Source organism: Notolabrus celidotus, chromosome 16 (assembly GCF_009762535.1).
Source record: "Notolabrus celidotus isolate fNotCel1 chromosome 16, fNotCel1.pri, whole genome shotgun sequence".
Classification (NCBI taxonomy): domain Eukaryota; kingdom Metazoa; phylum Chordata; class Actinopteri; order Labriformes; family Labridae; genus Notolabrus; species Notolabrus celidotus.
The window spans coordinates 10,987,038-11,006,251 of record NC_048287.1 but is presented as its reverse complement, the minus strand read 5'-3'; the positions used below and the strand labels follow the sequence as shown (position 1 = coordinate 11,006,251).

General features: G+C 40.9%; 3 protein-coding genes and 1 long non-coding RNA gene across 7 annotated transcripts in view; 2 read left to right on the top strand and 2 right to left on the bottom strand.

Annotated features, from left to right (window-relative positions):
- Positions 1 to 6,245, top strand: part of dlgap3 (discs, large (Drosophila) homolog-associated protein 3) — a 40,352-nt gene extending 34,107 nt beyond the window's left edge. The window contains exon 11 of one of the 2 annotated variants that reach the window (XM_034704241.1): positions 148 to 6,245. In XM_034704241.1, the coding sequence (XP_034560132.1) occupies positions 148 to 453 (306 nt within the window). In that variant the 3' untranslated portion in view covers positions 454 to 6,245. The remainder of the gene's footprint in view (positions 1 to 147) is intronic. The other variant, XM_034704240.1, reaches the window with a different exon arrangement.
- Positions 6,246 to 8,182: 1,937 nt separating this feature from the next.
- Positions 8,183 to 12,634, bottom strand: LOC117828315 (tissue alpha-L-fucosidase-like). The gene is given in 11 exon segments (XM_034705353.1): positions 8,183 to 8,696; positions 8,896 to 8,995; positions 9,317 to 9,452; positions 9,455 to 9,506; positions 9,695 to 9,789; positions 9,792 to 9,845; positions 9,848 to 9,907; positions 10,822 to 10,922; positions 11,034 to 11,172; positions 11,806 to 11,942; positions 12,056 to 12,634. Coding segments are annotated over 11 exon segments (1,449 nt in total). The 5' UTR covers positions 12,496 to 12,634; the 3' UTR covers positions 8,183 to 8,561.
- Positions 12,635 to 12,658: 24 nt separating this feature from the next.
- LOC117827624 lies at positions 12,659 to 18,900 on the top strand. 3 transcript variants are annotated; one of them, XR_004634244.1, is made up of 6 exons: positions 12,659 to 12,860; positions 16,108 to 16,243; positions 16,886 to 17,037; positions 17,221 to 17,281; positions 17,558 to 18,092; positions 18,429 to 18,900. It is a non-coding gene; the product is annotated as an uncharacterized LOC117827624 (long non-coding RNA). The 3 variants fall into 3 exon arrangements; XR_004634243.1 differs by having other exon boundaries at positions 16,922 to 17,037; positions 18,429 to 18,895; XR_004634245.1 differs by lacking the exon at positions 16,108 to 16,243 and having other exon boundaries at positions 16,922 to 17,037; positions 18,429 to 18,898.
- Positions 15,699 to 19,076, bottom strand: LOC117827623 (tissue alpha-L-fucosidase-like). The gene is made up of 7 exons (XM_034704238.1): positions 18,276 to 19,076; positions 18,015 to 18,149; positions 17,550 to 17,793; positions 17,166 to 17,366; positions 16,883 to 17,073; positions 16,319 to 16,418; positions 15,699 to 16,227 (listed from the first exon to the last, which is right to left on the bottom strand). The coding sequence occupies exons 1-7, from the start codon at positions 18,644 to 18,646 to the stop codon at positions 16,090 to 16,092; spliced, it is 1,380 nt and encodes a 459-aa protein (XP_034560129.1). The 5' UTR covers positions 18,647 to 19,076; the 3' UTR covers positions 15,699 to 16,089.
- Positions 19,077 to 19,214: the final 138 nt, after the last annotated feature.

Here is a 19,214-nt window from a genome sequence, read left to right as displayed (position 1 = left end):
GTCTTTCTTTTTGTTTTTCCCAACACCTCTGTGTTTTTTTTTGCATGGGTTCCCTTTCTTACAACCATCCCACACCAATTTTTTCTCCACCCTGTAACACGACAAAACCACTGTCCGTGTTCATCTTATCTCACCTTGCTGGGCCAGGAGGATAAGAAGCTTCCTCCTCCCTTACCAAAGAAGCCGGCAGGCGGGGTGAGTGGCAGCCTCAGGGCTGATAGCAGCGTGGATGGGGGTGCCGGAGGTGGGTCAGGTGGGCTGGTGGTGCCTCGCATCGGTGGACACACCCTGCCCATCAGGAGAAGTCGCTGGACCTTGGGGACCGTCAGAGAACAGAAGCAAGGCGGAGGCCTGCTGCAGACAAAGCGCACTGCTTCTTTCAGGCAGAACTCGGCCACAGAGAGTGCCGACAGCATTGAGATCTACATCCCCGAAGCCCAGACTCGACTCTGAACACTGGGGAGGGGGGGGGGGGGGCCTCCCATCCACCTCCTCCTTTACCCTAACCCCTGCAAAGCAGACCTGGGCACCAATCTCAGTCCTTCTCTGAGCCCAGTTTTGGATCTTCTGTGGGTTATTGCTTTTTATCTGCTCCTCTCCTTTCAATATGTCTCCACATAACAACAAATTCACTTCTCTTGCTCATTTAACAAGCAATGACAGCCATTTTAGTGTCTTGAAATTTGGATATTTTACCGACACAGAGGCCTAGACCTGAAATGGTAGCTAGCAGATATGAGCTGTAGACTTTTTTAAGAATTCTCTGGATTTCTTTATGACTGAATACAACAAGAAACAGTCCACTTTTATACCAGTAGTCAGTGGATGTTCACGCAAGTAGTAGCATGCCTGTGCGTGTTAACCTAGCACTTCTCTCCATCACTGAAAATAAAGGGCTTAACGGGCACAAAACCTCTATGTGAGGAGATGACAGAATTTCCCTCTGGATCCCCTGATGCCATCTCTGAGCGCTGAATCAACTAAGATATATATTTACACCCTTTGATGACTCTAGCAGTATGGGTGATTAAACATGGAGTCATTAGTCACCATAAGTTTAAATGCTCTTAAAGTCAGATGGCTGACACTCCCCAAAGAACATTCTCCGAGCATAGTCACTCACTACAGCTGGCTCCCTTCACCCAGGTGCCATCTGTCCACCCAGTCCAAGAATTATCAAACAATTTTCTGCCTCTTTCCTCAATCTCTCAAATCCCGTCTATCCATCGAGTACCCTCAGAATTCAGCAGTGAGGCTGTTTGAATGTGCAAGTGCTTTTTGTACATAGTGTGCACACTCATGTTTGCCAAAAGAAGCTTTTTTTGGAAGTAGCATCACAGCCTTGACAGCAGGAGAGCATCATAGACAAAAAACAGTTTGCTTTTTTTTATGTAGTCTCTCTTTGAACTTTCAAGTGGGAATGCTGGGTATTTTTAGGGGGAATATATTTCGATGGCTTTCCAGGACTTTGCTGAGAAGGCCTGTATTTCACTGTGAGACTATAGCACCACCTAGTGGTCAAAAAGGACCCAAACCAACAAGATTGGTCTGTTGAGAGTTTTTAGTCAGGAAATGACAGATACCCTGATGAACAGCCATGAAAGAAGATCAGGATTTTATTACTCTTTTCAATCTTTTAGCCAGATTGGACACTCCCCAACTCGAGTAGAATCCTCTCAATGCTCCACACCGCTGACAAAGAAAACAAAAAGAATCGCTAATGTAGCTCCTCGAAACTCCTTCCAAAGAGTCATCAACGACAGGAAACCATCAGGTGTGAAATGATAGAAATTAAGGAACTTGATAGAGTTGGTAAATAAACTGAGATTAAGTAACACTTGTTGTGAATGGAATTATACTGTCATTTGCTGCACCATGTTTCCCTTTCCTTCTTTATTTATTTCTTGAAATCATCCTTCACTGAAGTGTAGCATGATTTTAAAAGCTTTGAAGGGGTCTCATTACACGTTTTATGTCAAAGCAGATATTTCTAACTGAAGTATTTTGTATGGATGGTGCGTATAGGCCTGTATGCGTGTGTGCAATGTGAATATAAGTGCTGTTTGACAAGCGATGAAGGCCAATGAATTCAAAAAAGTCCAAATCAGCCATTTTAAAGACAGAAGTATAAAAATGTTATAGCATGACCAGTTTTTTTTCTTACATTTGGACAGATGTGTTGGCGAAATGGGATATTTTAATGGAGATGTATATTTTATAATATAATCTACATTTCTAGATTAGTAGAGACTATTGAGTACAGTTTATGTACAAAAAAAGCATATATCAAATGTGAAATACTACAGTATTATTATGATAGATTATAGCATTGTGTGATACACAGCTGTGTGGCATATCCAGACTCAGTACATGTGAAAAAATAATTATCTTTAGTTTGTGAGTGCTGCGTCAGGTTCACAGGGTAAATCAACTGGCAAGAGTGATGATTGCCGAGTATGATCCTCCTTAGGCCTACTGTATATCTGTGTGTGGTTCTAACATATACTTCTGTACCCGCTGAACCTGTATTTTCTCTTTAGAACCAACTACATGTGCCTAACCAGCTATATGTGAGGTTTCCTTTGAACACAGTTTACAGTATATATATAAATATAGAAAGATATGTAATAGAAAAGTATAAAATCTTCAGAGAATATTGTTAAAGACAATGTTTTTATTGTAATAACATGCCACTCTTTGTCTCCCTCACTCACACTTGCAATACACACATATGACTGGAAGAATTTGTTGGTGTTAATACTGCATGTTTATGTCAAACTCCTTAAAAAAAATTAGCAGAATCTCATTTTTGACTGAAAGAAAAGCAAATTTTGTAGCTTACAAACTTTTTGTGATTGAAAAAAATTTGACCATCTTTACAGTGCAGTCACTTCTTTGTACAAAGATTCTACCCTTTGAGGACCAATGATACTGGCAACCTTGAAACAGCAATCGATGTTCAGATTTGGAACTCAACGGATCATTTGGCCACCTCCATGTTAAACAAGCTGCCCTGACAATGATACAAAAGGGCTGAGAATCAGACGCCATGTTTTAATCATTAGTAGAAGTGTGGGTTGCAGAGCAGCCTCTTTTATTCCCTCATCCTTCTCCCGTTACCCTCAAACTTGACAGCATCTCGACAGTTCTTGACACAGCCCTCATCCAACAAAGCACAAAGACCTGCTGTTATACTGTTACTCCACTGTGAAGGCCTCTCGAACTCCACCCTCACAATCCTCAAACCTACACCTACACGCAGAGGGGTGGCAAGCTCTTTCCATTACAAGTCGGCCTTGAGAGACTCCAGGATTCAAAGAGGCTTTGTCGGACCTTGATCCACCGTCGCAACTTCTTCTTCTCAGACTTTCTCCTCTATACTTTTAATTACAAGTTGAGGTGTTAGCCAGCCACCTTGCCTTGAACCAGGTCCATTGCAAACACAACTTTTGGTATCCATACTCTGTTCTGGATTTTACCCATCCATCTGCATTTTCCTCCACAGTCTAAATACTGGAGCCTCAGCTCGATATTGCACCTGGCTGTAAAGTTGTATGAACATCTGAGCACCCACCACCATTTAAGATAAACTACTTTACGAATCCTTCCACCTTTTCTAGAAGTGCAAAAAACCCCGTGTGGACAGCCAGATGGACAAGTCCAACTCCGAGTACCTCAGTTTCTAGCAGCAGTGTCTCCAACCCTGATCTGGGCCTCTGTCCTCAGGGGATTATATTCACTCTACAGAAAGCGACAGATCCTGAAATACAGGACTGGAACTGCAGGAATGTTGTTCATATTCTCTGAATGAAAGTGGAAATCATATGAGCCCAGATTCTCTAGTAGCCATTTTCTAAGAAACAGAGATTAGCAGTGAAAAAGTGGTGGTGAAAGAGTTCAATTGTAGCCAATGTGTGTGAGTTGTAAACTTTGCATTTGCAACAATGTGGAGTGGAATAGATGCTGTAGCAGAAAATTTGAGATTTAGTTATACAGATAGTCTGAGAGTCGGAGCTGCTCTCGAGAAAAGCACTGGTGGAGTTAAACCTCAGCGGGAGAGCCAAGGAGCTGGTTAGCTCTGGTTCAGTGACTCTAGCTATTAGCTGTGTCTGCTATCTCATGTTGTATTTCTCCCAACAATGTTAAAACCATGTTTATTCCTGTCAAAATACCAGGAATAACCATGTACTTTTCAGAAATTGTTTGTCATTGACCATACAATCACCCTTTGATCTAGCAGTTATGTTCTGTTTATAACTGCATAGCAAAAAAAAGAAGGTGACATGTTACGTTAGCTTGATGTAACACACAACTCTGATAGAGCAATAAAAGATTATAAACACAACAGTGAGGCTGATATTTCCGTTAGACAGAGCTGGACTACATGAAAGGTGTTGATTCCGTTAAAATCCTTTGTATTGGTTAGCAATTTGGCATATTGTTGAAATGATTAGTTTAACAGTGAATCAATCAATTTTTTATCTACACACAAATCCTACAAAAGTAATTGGAGGTCACATAAAGAGCGAGCTATACTGTTATCTTTGTTGCAAAAATGTGTGAGCCCCAACATTACTCCATCAATTCATTAACTTTCAGTCAAGCTAGCAAGAGGCACAGTGACAGAGGTGAGGTGAGACTTTAGCCTCAAGGCTAACAGCTACAATGTGCAAGCTAGTCAGCCAGGCCCCTAATTATGGAAAACATGTAACCTTAATATCAAAACTGTTAAGAATATTGTAACATTGGGAGTAAATCAGAGGTCCGCTACACTACACTACTAAATAGAAAAGGATAAAACAAATGCTAACAAAAGATTGGCTATCACTGAAAATGGTTCTCCTCTCAAGGGTTTACTTCCCTCTGCTTCAAGAGCAGCTCAAACCTCAGAAGATGACTCGTATGTATGTATGTATGTATGTATGTATGTATGTATGCATGTGTGTGTGTGTGTGTGTGTGTGTGTGTGTGTGTGTGCACGCACCTATGCGTGTGTGTGTGTGTGTATGTGTGTATTAACACTATATATAATGATGCTTTACAATACACACAGGTAACCATGTGGGTCAGAGACAACTGAGCAATTACTGTGTAATTAAGAAAAATAATACCCTGCCACTCTCGAGTTTACAAAATGTAAATACCTGTTGCCAGTGGACATTGCTCTTCTCAATATTACATATATTCTTACTACAATATGATTATTAGTAGTACGATTGTCATTGAAGGATTAATTATTACCATCACTCTCATTATTAGAAATGATGTTGTCAGTAATAGCTTTGGGTAAACATTGTTCTGTATTCAAGGTTGAGTCGTGTGTACAAGAACAAAAAACTGAGTTACATCAATGATGACAAGTCTTAAAACGCTGCTACTACAGAGATGGAGTAGAAGACGAGCACGCTGACAATAACTCTGGGAGGACATTTTTCTCTGGGATCAATGACGGACACTCACAATGAGGAGTGGAGATCACCTTAAGGGGAAAGCATTGAACAGAGGGACTGAATGGATGATCCGAACATAAGACCTTTGCATTTATTCCGCTCTGAACTCTCAGTTCTGCCAGAGGAGGAAGACTACATGGACATCAAACTGATACAAACTTCTCTCTCCTTATTCTACTCTATAATGTAGCAAAACCTATTTAGTCCCTCGTCCCACTTCTCTCCGCCACTCTTTCTCTTCCATCTCTTCCTCATATTTCTCACTGAACACCATGATTTTCAATCAGACGGGTTTGATACAGATGAGCTTTTCTGTCTTTAAGCTCAGCTTTATTCTTGAGTTCTCTTGTTTTATACATTTGATTCAGTGCCAAGACAACATACTGTACATACAAACATGAAATGCTTTTGTTTTTCTCCTTTAAGAAGAACTGACTGGGGCAAATAGCAATAGCAATGCCATAAGATTGAACTTTGTTTTCATATTGCCACCAGTGGATACACAAGATGCATGACTGCAGAGGAGGGTGTTGCACAGTGAAGTGTAAATCATGATTCTGTTTGTTGTGTGTGGTTCTCATTCTGTATATACAAATTTATTTATTGATCTTGTATGTTTTCTGGATCTAGATGTGTCAAAGGAGCACGTCTGATAGAGCTGAAGCCCAGAGAGATGGCACACTGTGACGTGGTTTACCCCAACACAGAATGTAACACTGTCAACGTTGTCAAAACATTTTCTAATGGCTAATATATTACTATTATATGATTATTATAAAGCTATTTTAGCGAGTTAAACAAGGGCTGCTGTGTCTCTTTGTCTTTTTTTTGTGTTGATTTTCTGACTCGAGTGAATGTTTGTATAGCAACCTGTGAGTCTGTTTAAACAGTCAACTTGATGTCAGTTAAAGTATTTGTTAATAACATCTAAATCTAACAGCAATAATGACAAATGACACACCTTATCCATCAATTACATCGATACAAAAGCCTTGGCTAATGAAGGATGGAAAGACGACAAATTCACAACTCTGAAGTCATTTCTTTGAACAACTGTTTTGTGCTCTTTTCAGTCACCGGGGAGCCAGCACTGATTCTGGGAAGTTCCTGGGCATAACCAGTGTGATAATCTCACACATGACCTCTATACTGAATTGCAAGTTAGAACACTACACGATTAGTACGGATTTAGGAGGTATGAAGGAGATTTTGATGTGTTCGGACTTTTGTCAGAGCTAAGCTAGCTTTTCCATTTGTTTGTGGTCTTAAAGCTAAGCTAAGTAAAGCTAACCCATGACTGATGGTAGCTTTATATTAAATAAAAAACATGAGTGTGCTTAATCGTCTTACTCGATTCTGCACTTTGAAGCAATTACAAAATCCACAAACACGTCAAACTACTTTTTAACAGAAAATATTTTCTTCGTGCAGGACCGGATACTAACAGAAGCAAGTGGGGTTCAAAATAACAATACTTTTTAAAGGGCCTGTGCAGGTTGAGTAAAATGTATTTATTTTGTTTGTTTAGCAAAAACACATTTAGTTTTTTTTCTACTTTGATTATATATTTTAATGCATGAAATGAAAAGTTTGTAAGAGGTAAGGGGATCTGTGGAGTAAGTATATTTCATTGGCGCACATTTAACTGAAGATAATTATAGTTGCTTTTAAAATAAGAGGGCCCTTCATACCTACAGGACAAGCAGGTCATCTCTCTCCTTGTGCTGCATCTCAACTTCCTACTGTAGCCTACATAGGACAAACTAGAACCTGGCTATAGAGGACCTTTCATGCGTTTTAAAAGATCTGTGGCCGCAGGATGCTCATATACATGCTTGGACAAGATGCTAGGCGTCACTAAATCCTAAAAACGGATGTTATAAGTTCTTCTTAAGTTAGTTGCTCTTGTCCCCGTGGTGATTAAATAATTTAGGACAGAATCCAACAACAAAGGACTTTGTAGTGCAGCGCAGACATTCCCACCTGGGCAGCATTCATCAAAATGCAAAAGCTGAGGTCAACAGACAGAATCTCCAAAGAGGATTTCCATTTCCTCTCCGCCTGGAGGAATTTGCAATGCAAATCCATAGCAGGTTAAAAGAGAGGACAGAGAACAATTTAGCAGAGGCAAGTCAGAGTCAAATGCACAATCCCCCTGGGTATCCTCCTCCTAGTCAAGCCAAACTCCAGCCAACACCAGAGGGATATTTTATCCATTTGAAGAGTAACTGTGGGAAAGAACTGCACTCACATTTATAAAGCGCTGTGGGTGAAAATCAAGTGTCCTGCTGGGATTTGCAGCATGGCAGCAAAGCAGAGAAGGAAAATAATGAAATCTGTAAGTGTAGGAGGTGATTGAATAATAAAATCCTGAGGCACATGAGGGCGAAATAAAAGTGCTAACAAGTGCAGCGAAAAAATTCCTCAAAACAGTCATCCAGGCTTACCCATGCATCTCGTACCCACTCACTATTCAAGACAGGATTTGATTCCTTAGAGGAAGCTTGGCAGCTAGAAGCAGGATGGTGAGACCTGAAGGATTCTAAAGACACCATTCAAAGGGTGAGACAAGCAGGGTTCTTGATTTTAAAAAAAGGGACTTCAATGTTTGAACCTAAGAAGCTAAGGGCGCTATCAGACACACCTCACTACCCTCATCACTTTACTCTGAGCTGCTTCAAATAAAACCAACCTCTGAGATACCTTATATGCAGTAATAAGAAATAGCAAAATTAAGCAATCAACATTAATCATATTTTATTCAATCATTAAAAAAAGCATTCAGTAAAAAAATAAATAGTGCTTGTATGTTAATTTCTCATTTCAAACAAAACACATGAAAATGCAATCATCTCTGCAACAGCGATCAAACACAGCTAAGAGACAGTGAAATGTTAAACCTTAAGTCATCAGAGCTAAAAAGAATCATTGACAAAGTATTCTCTATCCTTTCATTTTGATAAAAGTGCTAATTCATTACACAAATGCTGGCCCTTCAATCAAAGTGCATACGTCGCAACGCCTGAACCTAACCGCCATGATACAATCCTGAGTTGAACACATTCTAAATATTTCACAGAGTAAAGGTTGAGTGTTTAAGGAGTTTAAGGCTCACTGGATATTGTCCAGTTTGAGAGTCCAGGCTTTACCGGGGGAGTCGGGCAGTTCAGGCAGGAGGACAGTTAGACCAGCGTTTGGGTTGATGGGAGACCAGGGTAAGGGCTTTGGATTCCCCAACAAGGTCACCTGGAGAGAGACAGAAATCAAATGATTTACTTTAGGGCATTTCAAAGGAATCATAGGAAACAGAAATAATGCCCTTCTTCATGTGAAAAGAGGCTTGTTTTAGAACATCATGGGAAGAAAGAAAGTGCTGGAGCTCCTACAAGTCAGGTTCTTATGATCAGTATAAGGAACATAGAAAACACAGTCTCAGTTTGTTTACCGTTGTGGTTGCTGATGTGATTGGTCTAAATAGTTGCACTGAGGGCTTTGGAGGTTTGGTGGTCATGATGGCATAGACAGAGGTTCCTTTAGATGTATACCTGCAATAATGGAGAAGAGAGGTGAGTCACTGAATGGACGGACAGCTGATGGCTGAGGGATAACACATGCAGCATGTCAACACGGCAGTCCAGCCAGGGACTCTTATACATTATACTCTCTCTGTATTATAAAGCATTTTAAATGAATGCATGTACCATCGAAATAATCTATCATTTTAAACGACTGATGGACCAAATATAATCATAGCATAAATTAACTCTTATAATCCCATCTCTTCTGCATTAGTTGAAAAGCAAGATTCAAATTGAATACGAATGCACTATCCCTTACTGTGTAATTCATTCACACTCGCGTCTTACCAGATTGTTACAGTGGTGTTCTCATTCTGCATCCTCCAAGGCTTGGAAGCGTAGATGGCCTCGCCGTTGACCTTAAGCCAGGCTCCAAGCCCCCTGAGCCTCTCCTCAAACACCACAGGGATCATCCCATCAGGTGTGGACCCACGTTAAGGAGGTAGTTACCTCCGAAGGAAACAGTGCGGACCAGATCCTGTGACATATGCAGGAGGAGAATTGTGACTCATTTTATGGACTGATTAAAACTGAAACACTTACGCCTGCACTCTCATGTGCAAACATGAGAGTGTGAAGATACAGTTATGTTAGCAATTTGCACAACCTCAAGTAACACACACAGCCGCTAATGAGTTCTAAAATAAAACTTTCACATCTCTTTACCTTGACGATACTGGGCAGGTCCATCAATTCACTCAACTTCATGTTCTTGCGGTAACCCCAGGAGAGCGTGTCTACAGAGGTGCACTTCTCCCATTGTGTTTGGGCACCTGGCCAGGAGTGAATTTATCCTCACAGTTATAGTAACCTCCTGTTTACAGGCACAGCCGGCTCCCCATCTGTCATTGTCACAACTCATCCTAAAACAGGAAGGAACTGGAGTGAGTGAATTCAAACTTGCAAAATCAAGGATGTCTTCATCTATATTGTCACAAAATATCATGTGTGTTCCTGTCTGTCTGTGTCCTGAGTGTATCCATGATACCATTGTTTACATATGAGATCAGCTGTTAGCATCCCGTAGCATGTTGATGCTAAACGATGCTAGGCCCCATGTTCCCTGCGAGCTGAGGAGGCAAGGATGACGTGGGCGTACTGAGGTGCAAGCTAAAAAGACGACACGACCTGTCCTTCCACCCACGTTATGGGGAATGTAAGATCTATCTACGATCGGACACAACCGCCACATTGGAAGAATTATACATGCTAGTGGGCGGACAGGATACAGGAGAGCAAGACTGAACTAACTGGTGAAGAAGGCCAGCTCAGTCCTGGACCCTGTGGAGGTGGTGGCTGACATGAGAATTATGGCCAAGCTGTCGTCTTTGATGAACATTTTTTTATATATATTCTTGTTGAAATTCTTGTACTGTACACCTTTTGTTTGCTGCTGTAACTCCATGAATTTCCCCGTTGTGGGACGAATAAAGGAGTATCTCATCTTATCTTAGTTGAAGGTTTTCCCTTTTTGTCCTGTTTTTGCTTTAAGTTTGGAAGTTAGGATGATTACCTGTCCTCACATTTCATCTTTATTTAAAACATAACAATTTAAAGGAGATAGTTTACTTTGTCATTTTATCCTTTGTTCACCTCGAGTTTGCTTCAATTCTTTTTATTATTGCATTTTGTTCATTTTAATTAATTATTTTCCTTTTTTGAAAACTTTGCCTAATCTTTGGTTTGGGGATCAAGGTGTTCATAGAAAAAAATATTTTGTGTAACTGCCCCTGTAATAAAAAATAACATTTAAAAAAAAGAAGAAAACAGTCTAAAGAAAAGCATACTTTAACAGGGCTGTCGTTGTACAGCCAGGACAGGAATAAGGTGGAGGTTCCAGTAGGTGTCAGGGTGCTTCCCAGTCCCCATCAGACCAGATGAGCTCTGTTTGTATCTGAAGAACAACAGACAGTTTATGCATTTGTTGTTTTGTCATGTGTCAATACAAGCAGGCTGTATTCACAACATGCAGTCAATATGATGGAGTAATTAAGGAGCTACAGACCTGACAACCATGTTATAAAGCTCTGGGAGTAGCTTGTGCATCACAAACTCCTGGGTTTTGAATCCATTTCTCTTGTCCTTCAGATACAGAGGGTGGAACCACTCGTACAAGGAAGTTGTAGAGTCCATAGTGCATTGACCTTAACAGGGAAAGTAAAATCACAGCAACACCATCACCAACACACTACTTACAAATGTTGCTCTAGGGTTGGTTTGGGGAACACTTGATCCACTACAACTAGAAATAAAATTGAACAAACACAGGGCAGCACGTTTCCTAACAGACTGGATTTAACCTATGCAGTGTCATGTCTTTGGCATAAGTAGGAATATTAAAAAACACTTCTGAAAAAAATGCCTGCATTCCATATAGCATCTTCCATTCTACTTAAGTAGTTAATGCAGTTTTTCTAACAAAGTAAACTTTATGAAGTAGTTTGACTTCCTGCTACTTTATTATAACATTCACCTTGAATCTCTGATGCACACATCTTTCCAACCATCCTACCAAATGTGAGCAAATATGAGGAATATTTGGTGTTTGGGCCTTCTGTATTTCTGTGACATATCTAATCTTATTGTCTGACATACAGCATTGTATAAGTATTGGAGCGCAGCCAATCTTCACAAAGCAGTGTCTTAGGAGGTAGTTTATAAGTCACATGAACAGAACAAGTGGTACAACTCCCTTTCATCCCTTCTTAACCCTACATTAATGTCAGGAGCTTTAAACTCTGAAGTTATTCATCATATGATAACAATTCATAGCTAACCTGTTGCGGACCTGCCTCCCCCAGCTCTCCCACCAGGTTCCCTGTGAGGACCAGTGTCCATTGAATTCCAATTCCAGGAGTTTGGGGAGCCCCAGTTAGTAAATCCTTCATGGTGTTTAGCAGTCAGGACCACATATCTGAAATACACTTAATAAGAAGTGTACCGGAAACAACACTGACTTATCTACTCGAGAGTGCAGTTAGTAGTTAGTAGATTGTCTGTATAACTATTAGTTAAAGAAACACTCACTTGGCACCAGAGGATTTAAAAATGTCCGCCCACTCCCTCGGATTGAAGAACTGAGCGTGGAACTGGGGGGCGAACTCCGGGTAGCTGAACCCGGAGGATAGTTCTTTGACATGAAGTTTCACATACCTTGGGTCCGGGGGCCGCTGGCCCTGCCAGTGCCACCAGAACCACTCGCTCCCAAATCCGGGCACTGAATACACACCCCAGTGAACAAAAATCCCGACCCTAGCCTGGTCGTACCATGATGGCAGCGGCCTGGAGTCCAGACTCTTCCAGTCTGCAGAGTACCGAGCTGCTGTTTGAGAAACTACAACAACGACGAGGAAGAACACTGCTAACATAATAACAAGTGATGTTTCCTGTTTACCTCCTAGGACGGTGTGCACTGTCTCGCTGCTAAAAGGTGTACTGAAGTCTTCGGAGACTGGTGAAGCAACCATTCAGTAAAATTATTCCACTGCTTGAGGCTGCATTAGAGGCAGAATTCACTCCTCATCACCCCTCGGATGAAATATTTCTAATCATGTGAATGTTATCATATGAAACGTCACGTGTCTAACTGGTTTCTTCCTCTTCTTATTATATTTGGTTCATGGTGGTGTATGTCGCCACCTTGTGTATTGGCGTAACCTCCTGTGTTGGCTACACATTCCTTTCAAGTCATTTGTAGCAGCAGTGTGCCACTAACCCCACTCATTAATCCAGGCATTGCCAGAAGTTGCTTTTTCACATTCTTACATAAAATTCAAACGAGAACCTTAGAGATACAGTTTTTTATCACGCCTGGACCTAGGTGCAGTAAAAGGTATGCCACTTTGAAGGATTCAGAGAGCAGGCAAGTAGAAATGTTCCAATAATCCTGATTGGTTCTTTAATATCTGGTAGGACAATGTCAAAGGGGACACATGGAAAATGTGTCACAATAGTTCCATTGAGGAGGTTGGAGAATAAGTATATCTGTTTACACAGGACAGGCATCGGAGAAGGTCTGTTTGACAATTACCCTTCAAATAGCCTATGTCAGCATACCAAAGCAAAGTGGAAAAGCACACTCATTGTTTCAAGTGTGTATTTGTGTGTTAGTTTCCAAATACATTGGGCCTCATTCACTAATAAATGCGTAGAAATGCTCTTACTCTGCGCATAAAATAAGTGCTTACGCAAAATCACCGTCGGATTCATGACACGTGCGTACCGGCCAATTTTGTTCTCACCACAGTGCGTATATTAGTGAATCAGAATCATTCTAAATCGACAGGCGCGTGCCCGCAACCTGCAATCAGCAAACTACCACGCCCCAATTCATCGATATAAGGACATCTGTTTGGTGCATCAAGACGCTGAATTTCACATCTGCAGAAATAGAGGTGATCGTTTCGGAGGTTGAGGCAAGAAAACCAACACTTTTCCGAAGTGTATAAGCAGGAGTCACCATGACAAAAAAAAAAAAAAGCCTGCGGAGGCTGTTAGTGCTGTGTCTCCTGAGGTTCACACTGTGGCTCAGGTTAAGAAAAAAAGGTTTGATATTTAAGTGGACGCAAAAAAAAAGACTAGCAGAACAGAAAAGAAGGAAGGTAAATGGAGGAGGACAAGGACCACCTGATCTGACAGCTCAGGATTTAAGAACGCCTGCGATTATTGGAGACACCTCCATATCAGGAATATGTTCCCAAAACGAGGGATAAAGTGATGATATTCAACCGTCGCCTAATGGTCTTTCATTAAATTAATGAACACAGCACGCCAGAATTATCTTGCACACTTTCTCAGGGGCGTAGAGTAAATTGCCACCAGCTGTGTCCAACGAGCCTTCAGCAGCCCAAATGTGCGCTCCACTACGGCACGCATGTGGGCATGGACGTTGTTATAGCGCACCTCTTGGGGGAAGGGGGGTTCAATTGGGACTCGAAAATGAAGTCATAAGTCAGGCCATATCTCACGTATTAACAACAACATTTTAGCGTAAACAGGATAGCGACTCAAGCTAATATAACATAAAATATGCTCACCAACTAGCCATCCGTTTCTTGGGGCAGGGGTTCCCAAAATGGGGGTCGAGACCCCCTGGGGGGTCGCGAGAAACAAATGGGGGGGCCTTGAGATGTCTTCCAGAATGCTTATTTTTAAAGTTGTCTAAAATAGTACATTTCACCCATTATAATAAAAAATATATTTTTCTTTACTGAAAGTAGTTTAAATATGTCATGCATTTAGTTAAAGAGTATGAGTTTACATTTTCTGAGAAAGTTGGTTCTCTTTAAGTTCTATTTTTGTTCATAGTGTAAGAGCAAATTCAAGTAAGAATATATTGATGAATCCAGATTTGTGCTTCAAACGTTCTTACGCACGGTTTAAGCACCTATTTGTGCATACGCACTGTTAATGAATGAGGCCCGTTATGTTTATGTTTGATATATTCTGTATAGAGCCATAGGGCCTACTTTCATTGGACAATTTTTATGAACAAGTTTACAACAGTACTCATGGGTCAAAGTTTTTGATCTCCATGGTGGACTGAATAGTAAGATCTCGTTCTAGTTATTCCACATTACTTTTCACACAGGATCAGTATTACATGGGGACTTCTGGTCATTTTGAATTATGCCCCGATGTCAGTTTTGTGGTGTGGCGCATTCCCACTGGATAAGCAAAGTCCGTGCTTGATTTCACCGACATTTCTGATTGAAACACCCGAGTTGCTGTGTGTTCAAAGTCGGTTAAATCCAGAGACTTCCCCATGTGTTTGAAGCTTAAGGAGCTTTTGGCCCAGACAAAATATTTTTCTTCTTTGGATTATGCTGATTTGAAGCTGCAGTGCTGTAATTTTGCCCTTCTAATTTGGTCCATGTATTTCTTCATTGCTTTGGCACATTACGAGTCTTTTTTGATGCCCTCCTTAGTTATCTTTGTGATGTCTTCAACCACTTTGCATATGCAGCCAGCCTATCAAAAGTAGGTTTGCTTTGATGTATTTTTTTTAGATTTTGTAAATACAGTCATAGGCCTCATGTAAAACGCAGTGAGAACAAAATGTGACAGCAGTGCCAACACTAAATCATGCAGTGTGAGCTACCTGCTGTTATGCTGATGTGCTGCACAGTGAATCAAATATTTGGTCTCTTCTGCTTCTGCCTCCAAAAATACACAAAATTGTATCATTTTAGATGAAAGGCACTTCTATGAGCATGGATGTTATATAGGAAAAGATTGTTTTCAGTGCATTATGTTCGACATAAAACTAACTACAACAAAAAATGAGAATAAGCAAACAGCAGTGCTCCTCTATTTTAACAAACTTAAATAGATTGCAATAGTGATATCTTTAATTTAAAAATATGTAGAAATGTGCGATGCACGGGGTTGTAAAATTGGTTCGGGAATGTGTAGGGCGTTGTCAAGACTGTGCAAAAGTTCACGGCATGAATACCAGAGACAATGAGTAATGTACGGAGAAAACAATCCAAATTTTACACATTCATTCTACACATAGTCAGATGTGGTGGCTTAATACAATGTAACAATAAGGTAACAGAGGCACAAGGCTGTGAGAGGCACCACAGGGGGGACCTAAACCCTATTTATGTTTGTTGTGTTTATTTTAAATAAGCTATTATAAAAGTGAAGGAAAACAATCTCACTAATAAAGGATACATGGCATTTTTATTGATCCAGAAACACAGTTTAAAAATAGCAAACATGATTCCTCTTAAAAGTTGTCATAAAGAGGTCAAAGAAAAATACCCAACCCCCACCACTTATAAAAGGGTCATTTTTTTCTCTGAGAAAATACCACAGGGAATCAATTGACCACCAACACAGTGATTGACATACAGTACAAAAAGTGCTTTGATTTATTTGAAGTATAAGCATTAGAATTTCACTGTGCAGTACGTCATATTTGACCCTGACACACAGATCCTATCTGTTGACCTAATTTTCAGCAGCACACACACTCTAAAATAAACCCTGACATAACATATATGCCTCATGACCTTTAAAAAAATGTGTTCTTCTTTATGTTAAACTCTCATGCATTAAACCACTCCCTCTAGTTTCAGAGTCCAAGCATTTCCTGGTGCAACAGGCATTGCTGGTAAAACAACCTGGATTCCTCCAGTTTCAGTCAAGGCTGCCCACTTCAGCAGTGCATCAGGATAGTCCAGGAGTGTAACCTGTGGTTGTGAAAGGGTACTTCATTTAAGTTTCTTTTTAACAACAAATGAAGGAAACCGGAACTTTTAGACATAAAGGTGTGCTGCTCACGTTTGTGGCCTCAGATGTCTTTGGTGCTGTGAGCTGAAATGGTTGTTTGGATGGCCAGCCAAAGATTATGGCATAAACTGTGCTGTTTTTGGCAGTGTACCTATTATTAGAACAAACAGAGGCAGGTCAGACTTCTTCAGGCCATGCAACATTTTACATCTGGATTGTTTTGCTTAGCCTGCTTTCTCTGTATTGTGACCCCTGGAATATTTGGATTCAAATATGATCCTAATGATAGCAGATTTTGCATGACACCACTATTTATGCTCCTCTTTTGGAGGGAAAGGTATAAATGAAAGCTAGTTATTTTGTACTTCCTTTATAATTTGTGTGATGGGCATAACCAAGAAAACCAATGTTCAAATAATAGTAGAAGTTAAAGCATTTACAGGTATGTGTGTTGAAAACTGGTGTGGTGAATTCTGATGTGTGTTAATTTGAGTTTAAAGTCTAAACCAACAGATTATGTCGGGACTGAGTGGACTCACACAGGTCTTATGGTTTAACATGCACTTTTATGTGCAAACTAAAATCTGGAAAAACATATCAAAATCTCCATCTCACCAGGTCTTCATAGTGCTGCTCTCTGTCTGCACCCTCCAGGGTTTGGTCCCATAGATGGCTTCCCCATTGATCTTCATCCAGGCTCCAAGTCCCCTCAGCCGCTCCTCAAACACTGGAGCTATCATGCCATCTGACATCGGCCCGATGTTCAGCAGGTAGTTCCCCCCCAGGGCCACCACATACACCATGTCCTGAGGAAACCAGTGAAAATAATTAAAACCAGTAATGCCAAAATGTCTCAACATACAACAGTCTGCATTGTTTTTAAATTGTGACCTTTCACCTTTATGATGGACGGCAGATCCATGACTTCACTCAGCTTCATGTTTCTTCTGTAGCCCCAGGAGCGTTTGTCAATGGACTGGCATTTCTCCCACTTGTGGTCTGGTAGTCTACCAGGTGTGTATCTGTCTGCACAGTTGTAGTAGCCGCCATGTTTACAGTAACAGCCTTTACCCCACCTGTCATTCACGACCACCACATCCTGAAGAAACACCAGTTATAATCCTTGGAAACACTTTTTAATGAAATGTACTACTAAAAATAATCCTACCAATGATGGAACTAAAAGTCTGAGGATATTTACACAATGAATTGGTCTGCTTTGTCCTTATAGAGCATTATGAGGTGGGCATGCTTGAAAAACCTGTTGTCAAAGCTCTTTTACCTTCACAGGGCTGTCGTTGTAAAGCCAGGCTAAAAACTGGGTGGAGTTCCAGTAGGTGTCAGGTGCTTCCCAGTCTCCATCAGACCAGATAAGCTCTGGTTGGTACTGCATCACAAGGTCTACTAACTCAGGAAGTGCCTTGAGAGCGACAAAATCCTGAGTCTTGTATCCAGAGGCTTTGTCTGCCAAGTAAAGGGGATGGAACCATTCAAAGAAAGAGTGGTAGAGGCCCCAATGCAGTGACCTGATGGATGAGAACAATGAGCATGACAAATATAACTCATTTAGGATTAAGAGAATGTCTTTCTGTACCCCTTACCACTTGCAGAGTTGAATAAATCTATCATTTACAGAATTTGTTTTATGGTTCCTCGCCATAGACCTACTTCCCATATTTTGGTTAAACCACAATCATATCATTTATTATAAAAGGAAAAGGGATGCAGACGCTGCATCTATCCTTACCTCTTCCTGACTGCTGCAGCCAGCTCTCCCACCAGGTCCCTGTGAGGACCCACATCCATCGAGTTCCAGTTCCAGGAGGTGGGTGAGGGCCAGTTTGTGAATCCTTCATGGTGTTTGGATGTGAACACAACATACCTTAAAAGCAAACACATAACTGTCAAAATTGCTGATACAAGGGGTTTGGGTAAAAGTACAACACAATACGACAGGTTTATGCACATTGTTACGGCTCTGCTAGTGAAGAAAACATTGCGATCGTACCTGGCTCCCGAGGCGGCAAAGATGTCAGCCCAGTCATTCGGGTTGAAGAACTCTGCGCGAAACTGAGGCGCAAAGTCTGCGTACTTAAAACCAGGAGGGTAGTTCTTCCGCATGAAATCAACTACATCTAAATGCTTTTTGGTCTTCCACCAGCACCACAACCACTCACTGAACTGCCCGTAGCCAGGGACCGAGAAGACCCCCCAGTGGACGAATATCCCGAGCTTCGCCTCGTCGAACCACGGGGGAAGGGGTCTAGCATCCAGACTGGTCCAGTCCTCTGTGTATCGAGCTGAACATCCAGGTACAAACACGAGGAGGGAAATCAAACAAATAAAATTTGCAATGCTCGTAGGCTTTAGAGAAGTCATGTTACCTTGTGGCCAGACTACAGTGTAGTCCTGTGTCTGCTAAACAGGTTGCTACCTGTCTACCTGTCTGTCAATATGTTCTAAAGGCACCTGAATGCTGCTGTGGGAAGTGCAATGTGGTCGCCTACTCGTGCTCCACTTCCTTCATACAAAAACTGTCCCACATGAAACTATTTCTTTCATTCTTTTTTTCCTTTATTTTGCTTTTTTTCAAGTTGTTTTTATTGACTAATGGTTTATTTTACTTCTACCTTGTTTCAATTGACTTTGCTTTTATTGATTGCTCATTTCCTGTTTTTATTGAGGGTTATTGCAAACTAAATCTACAGAAGGTACGAATAAAGTAACCTTGAACCCTTGCATTTGACTCAGTAAGCTGTTCATTAACTCTGTGTGAGACAGCTACAACATGTACTTTGTAGTGTTGTTTACACTGTAAGCTTGTCAGTTAAATGCACAGATTTCTGGACTAGTGTAAACAAACTTTTCCTCTACTATGGACTCAACCACTAGAGGGCACCAGAGGCCTTTTTTAGGACATTTTTTTTATTTATGTAGTGCAGAAATA

Excerpts from the sequence above, each read along its gene's own strand:
- LOC117827623 (XM_034704238.1), bottom strand. The coding sequence starts at position 18,646 with ATGACTTCTCTAAAGCCTACGAGCATTGCAAATTTTATTTGTTTGATT. Across the intron at positions 18,150-18,275 it reads TTTGCCGCCTCGGGAGCCAG|GTATGTTGTGTTCACATCCA; the intron begins GTACGATCGCAA and ends TTTGCTTTTAAG. Across the intron at positions 16,419-16,882 it reads AGCAGCACTATGAAGACCTG|GTACACTGCCAAAAACAGCA; the intron begins GTGAGATGGAGA and ends TTCTAATAATAG.